Source organism: Nicotiana tomentosiformis, chromosome 4 (assembly GCF_000390325.3).
Source record: "Nicotiana tomentosiformis chromosome 4, ASM39032v3, whole genome shotgun sequence".
Taxonomy (NCBI): domain Eukaryota; kingdom Viridiplantae; phylum Streptophyta; class Magnoliopsida; order Solanales; family Solanaceae; genus Nicotiana; species Nicotiana tomentosiformis.
The window spans coordinates 8771781-8787133 of record NC_090815.1 but is presented as its reverse complement, the minus strand read 5'-3'; the positions used below and the strand labels follow the sequence as shown (position 1 = coordinate 8787133).

At 37.9% G+C, this 15353-nt stretch overlaps 2 protein-coding genes and 1 non-coding gene across 3 annotated transcripts; 2 read left to right on the top strand and 1 right to left on the bottom strand.

The window, feature by feature from the left end:
- The first annotated feature begins 1479 nt into the window (after positions 1-1479).
- LOC138909233 (F-box/kelch-repeat protein At3g23880-like) lies at positions 1480-2073 on the top strand. Its single transcript, XM_070200421.1, has one exon. The coding sequence runs from the start codon at positions 1480-1482 to the stop codon at positions 2071-2073; it is 594 nt and encodes a 197-aa protein (XP_070056522.1).
- A 2413-nt stretch (positions 2074-4486) lies between these two features.
- LOC117280792 (small nucleolar RNA R71) lies at positions 4487-4593 on the bottom strand. The gene has a single exon (XR_004511366.1). It is a non-coding gene; the product is annotated as a small nucleolar RNA R71 (small nucleolar RNA).
- A 7397-nt stretch (positions 4594-11990) lies between these two features.
- LOC104113212 (protein PELPK2-like) lies at positions 11991-12362 on the top strand. Its single transcript, XM_009623319.1, has one exon. It carries the CDS (start codon positions 11991-11993, stop codon positions 12360-12362), a length of 372 nt encoding a protein of 123 aa, XP_009621614.1.
- The last annotated feature ends 2991 nt before the right edge of the window (positions 12363-15353 follow it).

Below are 15353 nucleotides of genomic sequence, written 5' to 3'. Positions count from 1 at the left end.
TTAAATCTAATGTATAATCATAAAATATAATTGAAAGTTTATTAAATTACTTACCCAATACTTTGGTATGAAAACCCCTCCACAAAGTCGCCTCACATCGAGGCTAGAGTTCAAAATGAAGCTAAATCCCAAAATGCTTAGCTAAAAACCAGCTGCAGATCTCGCATTTGTGACATGGGGTTCGCAAATTCGGACAAAGCATCACAAAAGCGACCCCTGACAGACCATACGAAGATCGCATTTGCGATCATATCTTAGCAAATGTGAAGCAACAATAGCCGCAAAACCGAACAATGTCATCGCAAAAGCGAACAATCCAGAGTCGCGAATGCGACTCCGGTATCGCATTTGCGATTGAAGCCCAATCCTCCCCTAGTTCTCAAATGCGAAAAGTACTCGCAAATGCGGTGGTCGCATTTGCGACCTACTCATCGCAATTGCGATGGCACCAGTACCAGCACACACAATTTTTAACAAAACATTCCGAAGCTAATCTAAAACTCACCCGAGCCCCAGAGACTCTAAACCAAATGCCCACACCAGTACAAAAACATAACACGAATTTGCTCGCGTGGTCAAAACATCAAAATAATCTCTAGAAGCACGACTCGAACGCCAAAACGCATGAAAATCACAATGGACTTCAAAAACTTCTAGAATCGAAACCAAGCATCCGAACCATATCAAATCAACTCCAAATAACACCAAAATTTGCAGGCAAGTTCCATATGATGAAACAGACCTATTCTAAGTCCCGAAACCAAAATTCTAATCCGATAGACTTAAATTCAAACCATGGTCAAACTTAGAAAAATACTAAACCTTTAACTTGCCAACTTCCGCCAAATGATGTCGAAACCCTATAGAAATATCCAAATACATATTCGGGTATACACCCAAGTCCAAAATTACCATCCGGCCCTACTGGAACCATCGAAACTCCGATTCGAGGTGAAATACTCTAAAGTCAAACCTTGGTTGATTCTTTCAACTTCGAGCTTCTCAAATGAGAGTCGCTCCTGAAACTCATTTCCGAACCACTCAAAATTCCGAGCCGATGATGCATGCAAGTCATAATACACTATGTTACTCATGACCTCAAACTGCCTAACCGGATACAACTGCTCACAACGATTAGTCGAGCCGTTACATAAATTTATAAAATCCCATATCCATTCATCGTCAGTTATTAGTACAAATTAGATTACAACCAGCATAAGGTTTTGTTATGGTTTCATTCCCATCTCAAGGTCTGTTATAGACATTTCTTAGTTTACAGCCCCATGACTGAGGCATTTGACATTGATTATCCCATGAAAAACTCCGTTTTTTCTTCTGTTTGGTATGTTGGTTCTGCCAATGGATTGATTTGTCTGGCCACAAAGAATAAATTTCCAACAAATTCAGAAGCTGATTTGTATATTTGGAACCCATCAATTAGGAAGTCGACGAAATTGAGTAAGTCAGGAATTACACCAAATGTGGCGTTTCTCTAATCACTTTAGATATGGTTGTGGATATGATGAGTTGCATGAAGATTATAAAGTGGATGTAATCAACGTCATTTGTGATTATCCTCAGTATAGTAAGATAAGGATTTACAGTCTGAAGAAGGATTGTTGGAGAACAGTAAAGGATTATCAGGGGTTTCTGATGGATTGTTCGGCCAAGTTTGTCAATGGAAAGCTTTATTGGTGCTCATCTGCAACTGAAAAGGTTGGTCAGTATAAGGACTGCAACATTATTTCTCTTGATTTAACATATGAGATATGGGGAAAGGTAGAGCAACCAAATTATGGACAACAATGCAAATTATTTAGTTTGAAGTTGGGAGTATTAAGAAGTAATCTTTTCGTCCTTTGTACTTATAATAAGGGAGCTCATTTCGATGTGTGGGTTATGAAGGAGGATTATTATGGAGTTAAAGCATCTTGGACAAAGATGTTGACCATCAATTATCCTTATGTGCGTTATCAACCATTTTGTGTGTCAAATAAGGGTGAAATTTTACTCTTGTTTAAATTATTTTTCATGATATACAATCTAAAGGATGATTCAACAAGACAGCTATAGATTCCTGAAATTAAAGGTAGTTTTCAGGAAGAAACCTTTGTCGAAAGCCTTGTTAGTCCGTTAGTTTATAGCGATAATCATGTCATTGATAACATGTAAGAGTTATACGTTATCCATTTTCAACTAGTACATTTAACTAGTTCACCTTCTCTTTTTGCAGTTCTTTTTTACATATTTATAGGACATGGCCCTTCATAAGAAGGTGTGGAGGACGATGATTGTATAATTACGTATTTTAGTCACTTATTGCACCCTAATTCATTGCACTTTACTTGTATTTGATGTTTAATTGATAGTGTTTTGCACTTATTGTGTGTTTTATGCCTTGTAGCTATATAGATGTTGTGGAATGAATTCGAGTGATTTGGAGCTTTGAAGTCTGAGTAAACGCCCAATGGATCAAGCCAGGATCGTGTTCAGGGGTCGAAGATCAAGTCTGGACGTCAAAACTTGAAGTTTGGTCCGTACTCTGAGAATTCTCCAGTGTCGCGGCGTGTGGGGTGCCACGCTTGTGCAATCCTTTGCTTCCTGTCAGAAACTAGCTCTCAGGATTTCCTCACTAATGCTCTGCATGGCGCGTCGCCCCATGCGGCGCGCCTGTGCAATTTTTACAGAGTTATTTTCCTATTTCTGCTAGGAAAAGATGATTTCATCTGAGCCCGACCCTACTTGGTATAAATACATGAAAAAATATTATTTTCTGAATTTTTGACAGATATTCGACCTAAGGAGGCTAAAGTGGAGTTGGAAGAATACAAGCACAATGATTTCATTGTTCATTCCTCACTCAAGACCCGAGTTTGGATCGAATTTATGTATTCCTATACTTTAATTTTATTTGTGATAAATTATTCCATATATATGGAGTAGTTCCCCTTTAGGGTTTGATGGATTTGATGTATTGATGATTGTTTGTGGATTATAACTCTAGTTTTATGTATTGAAGCATTTTTGGATTGTTGCATTTATATTCACTTGTTCATGTAATCGAGAGAGGTATAACTTGTGATATCTTTGCATTATATTGTTTGTTGAGTTTATTAATTCTTCTTAGTAATCGAAAGAGGTTAGTTGAATTATTGTTTAAACCTAGTTAGGAGAATAATCGAAAGAGATTTTCCTAAAGGCCAATCCACTACGCAATCTTGCATATCTTCATGTGCTTAAATTGGTTCATCTTGTGAGGTTAAGACTTAATCGAGAGAGGAATTTTTGCTTAATGTTTGAACTAATAATTGAGTGAATTCGAGAGACTCATTTGAATATAAGAAGTGAATTATCTAGAGTTAGATCCCAACCAATTATCTTGCACCTATACTATCAACCCCTATTTTCTCCCATTGATAACTTCATTGCTTATCTTTGTTTCGATTGTCATTAGTCAATAGCTTTAGACTCTTAGTTAATTTTAGTTAGAAATCATATAAATCTCAAATGTTGATCATGTTGGATAGCAACCAAGCCAGAAATTACGAGAATATTATTTAAATCCAATTCATGTGGATACGATATTATACTATATTATATTTGATTAGCGAGCATAATTTAAGTATGTGTTTCGAGCTAGTCAAATTTTTGCGCCATTACCGGGGATTGACAATCAATAGTGTTTGAAATAATTTATAGTGGTAATTAAGGAATTTCTTTTTATTTCTATTTTCTCTTTTTACGTTTGGTGTTTTTTGGATGTGCGCATGTTACAGGTTAAGATTGGTGCATGACTCAAACTTCTGCGAAGGAAGTGCTACCATACGAGCCAGAAAGTGAAAAACTGCTGCGACAGCTGAGGAAAGAAATAAATCTCACCGAGACATCAAAAAAGGTTGGGCAATCCTCAAGAAAAGAACTTATGGCTAGAAATGGTGAAGATAATATATATTTGGTTGCGAGAGAAGTAGCCCAACAAAGAGAATAAGCTACACGGCATGCTGAGGAAGCAGCTACTAGAAATGCACAGATTATCTACGAAGAAGAGACGGGTCGAAGAATTGCTCAAAATCAACTTTTGGCTGCAGATTAGTTCGAAAATATAGCTCCCATGCCTAGGAGATCCTTGGGCGATTATGCTAGATCGGTATACAACCAAAGATTATCAAGTGTGAGACCACCTCCAATTGCAGCTAACAATTTTAAGTTGAAGAAAGCGTTGCTTTAAACCCTTTAGAACTGCCTTGTCTTCAGTGGGAAGCCAAACGAAGATTTAAATACACATCTAATGGACTTTGAGGAGATTATGAACACTTTTCAATACAATGGTGTGTCACAAGATGCAGTGTATTTAAGGGCATTCCCCTTTTCTCTTAAAGATGATGTAAAGGAGTGGCTTCGAAGCTTGCCCACGGGATCGATTAGAACATGGGAGGAGACGACCAGAAAATTCCTTGATAAATATTTCTCCTCAGCTAAAACGGGAAAGTTTAGAAGAGAAATCTATAACTTCTGCCAGAAAGAGACTGAAACTATTTTTGAAGCATGGGAGAGGTTTAAGGAGATTGTTAGAAAGTTTCAACATAGTGGAATTGAACTCTGGATGCAACTCCAGGACTTTTGGAATGGATTGACACCGGCCTCACGTAGAACATTGAGCAATGCAGGTGGAGGCCCTTTGATGAAGAAGACTCCAGAGGAGATAGTCACAATTCTTGATGAGTTGTCTGAAGATGCAAATCAGTGGCCCTCTGAGAGTGTTGAAAGAAGAAGATCAACTGGTGTTCACCAAGTTAATGCTAATACATCTGTGATGGTACAACTTGATGCTATGGCTAAAGAAATAAGGAAGCTGACCTTGGCTGCAATACAAAGTGAGCCGCATGCAGCACGTGATATATGCGGAAGAAGACACCCTACTCATGATGTCAAGCCTCAATTGAGGAAGTAAAAGCTGTGGAAAATTACAACTTTAATTCAATGGGTCAAAAGCACCCTGGTTTTTCATGGAGTTCACCTGGGGGTACCGCAAATACATGGCAACAAAACAACCCCAGATTTCTGGGACAAAGAGCTCCTGGTTTTATGAATCAGCCAAGGCAGCAGTTTCAGCCTCAATAGCTCAATCAACATGGTCTAGAAGATCTCATGAAGGCCTTCATTGTGAAAACACATGAAATATTTGAAGTACAAGGGACAACAATACGTAATTTAGAGAAGCAAGTGGGACATATTGAAACAATATTATCTGAGAGGGTTCATGGCACTCTTCCTGCTGATATTGAAAGAAATCCCAAAGAAACAGCGAATGTTATATCCTTGAAAAGTGGGAAAGTGTTGAAAGACCCCACCCCGATTCAAAAAGATGTGATACTTGAAAAAGAAAGTGGGGAGCAACTGAAGAATGATGTTGATAAAAATAAGAAGGGCCAAATGAAAGTTGAGAAAAAGAAGAAGGAAGAAAAATCGAGAAGGGAGGAACATGAGGAGAGCAAGTATATGCCGACGCTACCTTTCCCTCAAAAGCTATATAGAGAAAAGCTGGACAAGCAGTTTGAGAGATTTCTGGATATGCTGAAAAAGGTTCATGTAAACTTATCATTCATAGAAGTTCTCTCACAAATGCCTACTTACGCCAAATTTTGAAGGAGATCCTTACAAATAAGAGGAAGATAAAGGAGATCTCAGTGGTCAAGCTCACAGAGCATTGCAGTGTAATATTATAAAATAAACTCCCACAAAAGTGTGGAGATCCAGGGAGTTTTACTATACCTTGCTCTTTAAGCTCTATTAAGTTTTGATAAGTCTTTATGTGATTATGGTGCCTCAATTAATCTAATGCCTCTATCTATTTACAAGAAACTAGAGAAAGAGATCAGAGAGATAAGGTCTGCACTAATATCTTTGCAGCTGGCAGACCAAACAACTCTGATACCCGAGGGGGATAGTGGAAGGTGTGTTAGTTCAGGTGGATAAGTTCATATTTCTTGTGGATTTTATAGTGCTGAAAATGGAGGAAAACAAGGAGGCCCCCCTCATCTTAGGAAGACCATTCTTAGCAATGGGCAGAGCGATATTAGATATACACGAGAGAAAACTCATGCTTAGAGTGGGTGAGGAAACTGTGATTTTCAAGATGGATGTAGAAAAGGAGGTGCAAAAAGGAAAACCAGCTGCAAGTGTTGAGTGAAAAGGGCTCAAAAGAGAAGGCTGCATTGAGCGAGAAAGACAAGTGTGGGGTGTACCCCAAAAAGGCTGAGAAGAAGCTATCTGCATGGATGTGTGCATTAGTTCAGGCGGGGGGAATGGAGCCACTACTAGAAATTCGGCAAAAACCGACCAAGGTCGACCGACCAACATTGGTCGGTCAAAAAACCGGCCAAAAAACCGACCAAAGTTGGTCGGTGTTTCAAATTTTTTTTTTTTTTTACGAAATCGACCAACTTTGGTCGGTTTTCTTTGGCATAAAAATACGAGAAACTATTTTTGAGTCCCGAGAAATTTATTTTTCAAGAAACCGACCAACTTTGATCGATTTTTCAATTAAAATAAATAAAAATTAATATTAAAAAAACCGACCAAAGTTAGTCGGTTAATTCGGCCGGTCATTTTAAAAAACCGACCAACTTTGGTCAGTAATTTTATTTTTTAATAAAACCGACAAACTTTGGTCAGTTATTTTCATGCGAAAATACAATTAAAGAGTATAAATCAAATAAAAGACAGTCTTAAAATAAAATGCACCAATGGTCAGACCTCGATTTGATTCCCAGATGGTGAATCTTTTGATTACATAATTAAAATACTGACCAATTTTAGTCGGAAAAAAACCGACCAAAGTTGGTCGGTTTTTTTTGCAATATTTGTTTTTGAATTTAATTGACCGACCAAAGTTGGTCGGTAATTTGCGACCAACTTTAGTCGATATGGCTTTCCGACCCCTAAAATACCGCCCACACGTAAATGGTCGCATTTTGGACGGTTATTAGCCATTACCGACCAAAGTTGGTCAGTTTTTACCAGATTTCTAGTAGTGAGCCCGACTTCGACTCAGACCCCGACTAGATATTCAGGGAAGTTTCCTCTATCTTGTGCTTTTTAATTGTGTGTCATGGGGACATGCCACAACTTAAAGTGTAGGGGTGGGGGATATGTTGTATGTATGTATGTATATTAGTTTTAGGTTTTTTTTTTGTTTTGTTAGTTTTAGTAGTTAGAGATAGAAAAAAAATAGAAAAAACATAAAAATTTTAAATTTTTTTGATTTTTCCGAACAATGGATATCATTCGACAGGTTTCTTGAGGGATTAAAGTCGAATGAAAAAGAAAAATTATAGGTAGTGTAATAATTTCTCCTTGGCTTTTCTTTGTACCGCGGTTCTTTTCCAAGGGTTTTGTTTGAACCGGGTGTAGTTAGTTTTTATTTTTTTTAGGAGAGGAAAATCTTGTGTTGTGGTTTGAATTGAAGGCAGTATCTTATGACTTTATTATACCTTGAGAATAGTGAGTGCTTTAGTTGTGACGCTTAGGCTTAGTTTTTGACTCGTGGATAAGTACCTTAAATTGTATGATCTTAACTTTGCTTAATTGCTTTGACTAGAGTGTCGTGATAGTCCTATCCTGAGTGAGTTATGTGTCATGTGTGTGTTAGGCGTTGTGTATTTTGTGCATTGCATTTGATGTCTAGAACTTGCCCCGTGTGTTTGCAAAGCAAAATAGTAGTTTATTCAGTCATGGAAATGATATAGGCATTTCTTTATTGAGCCAGTTATACGCTTTTACCCACCTAATTGTTATGTATCTTAGTTAACTCCTTTGAACCTATAATCATGTTTCTTTGGCAACCATATTACAAGCCTTACCCATTTATTTGAATTGACCATCTATTTAAACCTTGTACCTCTTGTGAGCACTTAAAATTTGTTATGAACTTTGTAAAAGTTGAAGTGTGGGGTGGTTGGTTTGGCTTTTGAGTGGAACTATTGAAATAAATAGAAAGGTGCATTTCTTAGAAAAAGAAAGAGCCACTTGAATTGAAAAAGAAAGGAAAAAAAAAATAAGTGTATGATTGTGAAAAATATTCTTTGATAGTGATGAATCTTGATGTAATTGTGCTTAAAGAAGTAGGGAGTTAATGTATATTGATGTGAAGGTGTAGTTGTGGTTTGGCATAAGTGTGGGGTTTTGAATAGCTAATGGTATGTATTAAAATGCTTAGGGAGGTGTACCCACTCTTATATCTAAATGTATCCTACTCATCCCGCAACCTACATTACAACCAATGAAAGTTCTACTTCATCCTTGATTGAATGAGCTCATTTAGTAGAGTAATACACTACGGGCAAGCCTATGGTACGTCTTTTGTGGCATATGAATGTTGTTTCTAAGAGTGAGTGAATTCTTTCTAGCTTGAGTTTCTGATTGTTCTTAAATTTTATTGTGTGTGAAACTACTCTTTATTGTTGTGTGAGGGCACCTGATTCATGAAGGAAAGGTAATGCTTGACCTCTGTGTTAGAGTAAGTGAGAGGCGATGATGTTACAGTATTGTGTTTAATCTGTTTTAAATATTCGTAGTGTGATGAGTTATGAGAGTTATTGAAAAAGGTCGTGTTTATTTGAAGTGTATTTTGATTGCTCGAAGACGAGCAATGGTTTAAGTGTGGGGTGTTGATGGTAGGCTATAATTGCATATTTTAGTCGCTTATTGCGCCCTAATTCACTGCACTTTATTTGTATTTGAGCTTTAATTGATAGTGTTTTGCACTTATTGTGTGTTTTATGCCTTGTAAGAGTGATTCCGAACTATGTAGATGTTATGGAATGAATTTAAGTGATTTGGAACTTTGAAGTCTGAGTATAAGCCCAAATAATCAAGCAGGGATCGTGTTCAGGGGTCGAGGACTAAGTCCGGACGTCAAAAATTAAAGTTTGGTCCGTACTCTGAGAATTCTCCACTGCCATGACACGTGGGGCGGCGCGTGGGGTGCCACGCTTGTGCAATCCACTACTGCCTGTAAGAAATTAGCTCTCCTGATTTTTTCACTAATGCCTCAGATGGCGCGTCACCCCATGCGGCGCGCCTGTGCAATGTTTATAGAGTTATTTTCCTATTTCGGCTAGGAAAATGTGATTTCATCTGGGCCCGACCCTACTCGGTATAAATACATGGAAAAACATTATTTTCTGAACTTTTGACACATATTCGACCTAAGGAGGCTAAGGAGGAGTTGGAAGAACACGAGCACAAGGATTTCATTATTTCTTCCTCACTCAATACCCGAGATTGGGTCGAATTTATGCTTTCCTATACTTTAATTTTATTTGTGATGAATTACTCCACATCTATGGAGTAGTTCCCCTTTAAGGTTTGATGTATTTGGTGTATTAATGATTGTTTGTAGATTATTACTTTAATTTTATGTATTGAAGCTTTTTTGGATGATTTAGTTGTTGCATCTATATTCACTTGTTCATGTAATCGAGAGGGCCATAACTTGTGATATCTTTGCATTATATTGTTTGTTGAGTTCATTAATTCTTCTTACTACTCAAAAGAGGCTAGTTGAATTATTGATTAAACCTAGATAGGAGAATAATCAAAAGAAGTTTTCCTAAAGACCAATCCACTATATATTCTTGCATATCTTTACGTGCTTAAATTGGTTCATCTCGTGAGGTTAAGACTTAATCGAGAGAGGAGTTTTTGCTGAACGTTTGAACTAATAATTGAAGAGACTCAGTTGAACACTAAAAGTGAATTATCTAGAGTTAGATTCCAACCAATTATCTTGCATCTATCCTATCAAATCCTATTTTCTCCAATTGATAACTTCCTTGCTTATCTTTGTTTCGATTGTCATTAGTCAATAGCTTTAGACTTTTAGTTAATTTTAGTTAGAAATCATATAGATCTCAATTGTTGATCATCTTGGATAGCAACCAAACTAGAAACTACGAGAATACTGTTTAAATCCAATTCCCATGGATACAATATTATACTATACTATATTTGATTAGCGAGCATAATTTAAGTGTGCGTTTCGAGCTCATCAAATTTTGGCGCCGTTGTCGGGGATTGGCAATTAATAATGTTTGAAATAGTTTGTAGTGCTAATTCAGGAATTTTTCTTTTTATTTCTATTTTCTCTTTTTACGTTTGGTGTTCTTTGGTTGTGCGCAAGTTACAAGTTACATGTTAATATTGGTTCATGACTCGAACTTCTGCGAAGGAAGTACTACCATACGAGCCAGAATTTGAAAAACATCTGTGACAGTTGAGGAAGGAAAGAAATCTCACTGAGACATCAGAAAAGGTTGGACAATCCTCAACCAAAGAATTTATGGCTGGAAACGGTGAGGATAATGTAGATTCGACTGCGAGAGAAGCAGCCCAACGAAGATAACAAGCTGCATGGGATGCTGAGGAAGCAGCTATTAGAGATGCACAGATTATCTACGAAGAAGAGAGGGGTCGGAGAATTGCTCAAAATCAACCTTTGGCTGCAGACCAGTTCGGAAATATAGCTCCCATGCCTGGGAGATCCTTGGGCGATTATGCTAGACCGGTCTACAACCAAGGATTATCAAGTGTGAGACCACCTCCAATTGCAGCTATATAGCCCCCTTAACCTACAACAGGCTCCATCAGTTATTTGTCCCTCTCGGCTCCCTGTACAAAAGTTTGTATAGTCAAGGAACATCAGAAAGATATAATCTGTCCATATGTCTCTCCAAATTGAATGCATTCTGTACATGTCTCATTCAAAGAGAGTTGAAGTATGTCCATGTAAAATTCACCCCTAGCTTCTTTTGGCAGGGTTATGTATTCAGGTTTTCAGAACACTTATTGACCATTTCATTTAAGGAAACTAGATTGAGAAAAAAGAACAATGAGAATTATGGAACTAGTGTTAAGTTCTGACATATATTAAATCTGACTTTGGTCTTTTCCTTGCGTTATGTTGTTAATTCTCTCTTTCCGACAATCTTTCTCTGTCATTTACTTCTTTGATGAAGTACTGACCAAATCTTCTTTTCACTATGACAAAAATTGTAATGAAAGCACGGATTTTGGGAGCAAAGCTGCAGCATATAGTCGTCAGAGTGGAGTGAACACGATTTCTAATTTTTCGTATGCTAATGTCACGCCATCTTCATGAATTCGGGCAATAGGCTTTGAATCGCCTAAAATTTTGTGAGTCTTAGAAACGACCTAATGAATAATAGTTGTTGTTTCACCATGACCATTCCTCATTTTTTAGTATTTTAGGGTCATAAAACAGAAATACAAGACGATTTCCAATTTTTCGTATGCTAATGTCTACGCCGTCTTCATGAATTCGGGTGATGGGCTTTAAAATTTTGTGGGCCGATAAAAAACGACCTAATGAACAATAGTCATTATTTCACCACGATTGTTCCTCGTTTTTAGGCATTTTAGGGCTTACAACATGAATTCAGGACAATTTCCAATTTTTCGTGTGCTAATGTCCACGCCACTTTCATGAATTTGGGCGACAGACTCCAAATCGCCTAAAATGAGCAGTGTGTTGCAATTTATGATTTCTTAAATTAATCAGGCCGGCATGATCTATTGAAGTGGTGTACTACTTGCAATTTGGTTGTCCCTGTTACACAATTCAAACCAATATAGTATATAATATTTTGTATATGAATAAAAAAATACTTTGTGCCATTTTATATTAAATATGGTTGATCCGAACTTCAACTATGTATAACTACTTCCAGAATATTATTGACTTAAAAAGTTTGTGCATCCTCAAATCAACATTTAGGAAGGTGAACTAACAATAGAGAGTCTCATGTTTCCACACCCAAACATCACATACAATCGTGCTAGTTTTTCAACAACTTTCCCTATATATAGTTACCCTTTAGTAATTGATCAAACGCACTCAATTAAACAGAATTCCAACTTCTATTATTTACTCTATTTCTTTAAACAAAGCAATATATCAAATTGACACAATGGCTTCTTCCAGTTGCAACTGCTCAATCCTTTTCTTGATCATAGCATTATTGTCCTTATCAAGCATCACTACAACACATGCTGCTCGCAACCTACTGCAACTTCCAAACTTGCCAACAATACCGTCATTGCCTCAGCCAACAATGCCGCAGTTGCCTAAAATTCCCAACTTGCCAACCGCAGCCACATTGCCACCATTGCCAACACTTCCAACAGCAACACCATTGCCTTCTTTGCCTACATTGCCCTCTGTTCCGAAGATGACTCTGCCACCAATGCCTGCTATGAATCCTATTCCCAACATGCCTTCACTTCCAAACATTCCAACTATTCCAACCTTGCCTACACTTTCACCTCCTCCATCCAATTGATCTTGCGGATTCTAAAATTTTACCTATTTTATGCTGTGTGATGTCTACCGGTTGTTTTTTCTTTATTTGTCGTTTTAAAGTTTTGAGTGATTCTTAATTATGTATTGTACTGTACTCTCCGAGAGTGTTGTGCATTTATTGGCCCAGTAGTAACTGTATTTTATTAATTTGATTGACTTTTGTGTAGTTATCCGGTATATTTTCCTGATAAGCAAAGATCAATCTAGCTATATGCATTTTCCGAAGAAATTTTAATAAGCTTTATCATTTCCATTTTTGACCGAAAGAAATCGCGAATAAAGGAAGTTCAAGTAGAGCGAATATAAAGCAATCCCGAATTCGTGCAGATGGCGTGGACTATAGCACACGAAAATCTAGGAATCGTCCTGAATTCCTATTTTATGGCCCTAAAACGCCAAAAAAGGAGGAACAATCATGGTGAAATGATGACTATTGTTCATTAGGTCATTTTTATGGGCTCGTAAAATTTTAGGAGATTCAAGGCTGGTCGTCCGAATTCCTAGATTGTGAGGACTATATAGCACACGAAAGTCTAGAAATCGTCTTGAATTCCTGTTTTTATGGCCATAAAATGCCAATAAATGAGGAATGGAATGGAAAAACGATAACTATTATTCATTAGGTCGTTTTTGTTGGATCACATAATTTTAGGAGATTCGGGGCTTGTTGCCCGAATTCATGTAGATAACATGGACTATATTATACTAAAAACTAGGAATCGTCCTGAATTTCTATTTTATGGCCCTAAAACGCCAAAAAATGAGAAACAATCATATTGAAGCGATGACTATTATTCATCAAATCGCCCGAATAAATGCAGATGACGTGGACTATAACACATAAAAATTTGGGAATCGTCCTGAATTCATGTTTTATGGCCCCTATATCACCAAAAAGTGAGGAACGGTCTGGAAAACAGATGACTATAGTTCATTAGGTCATTTTTGATGGACCAACAAAATTTGAAGAGATTCGGTGCCGGTCGCCCGAATTCAGGCAGATGGCGTGGACTATAACATATGAAAAATCTGGGAATCGTACTAAATTCCTATTTTATGTTCCTAAATGCCAAAATACGAGGAACGATCATGGCGAAGCGATGATTATTTTTTATTAGCTTGATTTTGATGGGCCTGAAAAATTTTAGGAGATTCGGGACTAGTCGGCCGAATCCATGCAGATGGCGTGGACTATAGCATACGAAAATCTAGAAATCGTCCCGAATTTCTGTTTTATGGTCCTAAAACGTCAAAAATTGAGGAACGATCATGGGGAAGAGATGACTATTACTAATTAGGTAATTTTTATTGGCCCATTAAAGCTTAGGAGATTCAGGGCCGGATGCCAGAATTCATGCAGATGGCACACGACAATCGGAAAATCCGGCAGAATTTTAATTTTATGGCCCTAAAATACCAAAAATTAAGTAACGGTCATGGCGAGGCGGTGACTATTATTTCCTAGGTCATTTTTAATAGGCCGACAAAATTTTAGGTGATCCGTGTCCGATAGTTCGAGCCCATGCAGAAAATATGGGCTATAGCACATGAAAATATGAGAATAAGGTAGAATTCTAGTTTTGTGGCCCTAAAACGTCAAAAAAAGAGTAACGGTCATGGCGTGACGGTGACTATTGTTCTTTAGGTCGTTTATGATTGGCCGAAAAAGTTTTAGGCGATCTGGGCCCGGTCGCCCGGGACCATGCAGAGGCATGGGCTATAGCACACGAAAATCTCAGAATCGGGCGGAATTCTAGTTTTATAGTCCTAAAATACCAAAAAATGAGTAATGATCAAGGCGAGGTGGTGAATATTGTCCCTTGGGTTATTTTTTATGGGACGGTAAAATTTAGGCGATCTGGGTCCGGTGGCTCGGGCCCATGCAGAAAGCGTGGGCTATAGCACGCAAAATCTGGTAATCGAATGAAATTCTAGTTTTATGGCCCTAAAATGCCAAAATATGAGTAACCGAAATGGCGAGGTGGTGATCATTGTTCCTTTGGTCATTTATGTTGGGCCGATAAAATTTTAGGTGATCCGGGTCCGGTGGCCTGGGCCTATGCAGAAGATGTGGGCTATAGCACACGAAAATGAGCGAAATTCCAGATTTATGGCCCTAAAATGCCAAAAAAGAGTAACTGTCATGGCGATACGGTGACTACTATTCCTTAGGTTATTTGTGAAGGACCGGAAAACTTTTAGGCGATCTAGATCCGGTGGCTCGGGCCCATGAAGAAAGCGTCGGCAATAGCAGACGAAAATCTTGAAATCGGGCGGAATTCCAGTTTTATGGCCCTAATACGCTAAAAACGAGTAATGGTCATGGAGAGGAAGTGAATACTGTTCCTTAGGTCGTATTTGATGGGTTGAAAATTTTTTAGGCGATCGGGTCCAGTGGCCCGGGCCCATGCAGAAGGCGTAGGCTATAATAGCATAAGAATATTTGGGAATCGGGCGAAATTTCAGTTTAGTGCCCTAAATCGCCAAAAAACGAATAACGGCCATGGCGTGGCGGTGACTATTGTTCCTTAATCCGTTTATGATGGGCCGGCAAAATTTTAGGCGATCCGGGCCTAGTTGCCCGGGCCCATGCTGAAGGCGTAGGCTATAACATACGAAAATCCGAGAACCTACCGAAATTTCAGTTTTATGGACCTAAAACGCTAAAAAATGAGTAACGGTAATGACGAGGCCTTGACTACTGTTTCTTAGGTTGTATATGATGGCCGGAAAAATTTTGTACTGTACTCTCTGAGAGTGTTGTGCATTTATTGGCCCAGTAGCAACTATCTTTTATTAATTTGATTGACTTTTGTGTAGTTATCCGGTATATTTTCCTCATAAGCAAAGATCAGTTTAGCTATATGCATTTTCCGAAGAAATTTTATTAAGCTTTATCATTTCCATTTTTGACCGAAAGCAATCGCGAGTAAAGGAAGTTCAAGTAGAGCGAATATAAAGCAATCTAAAT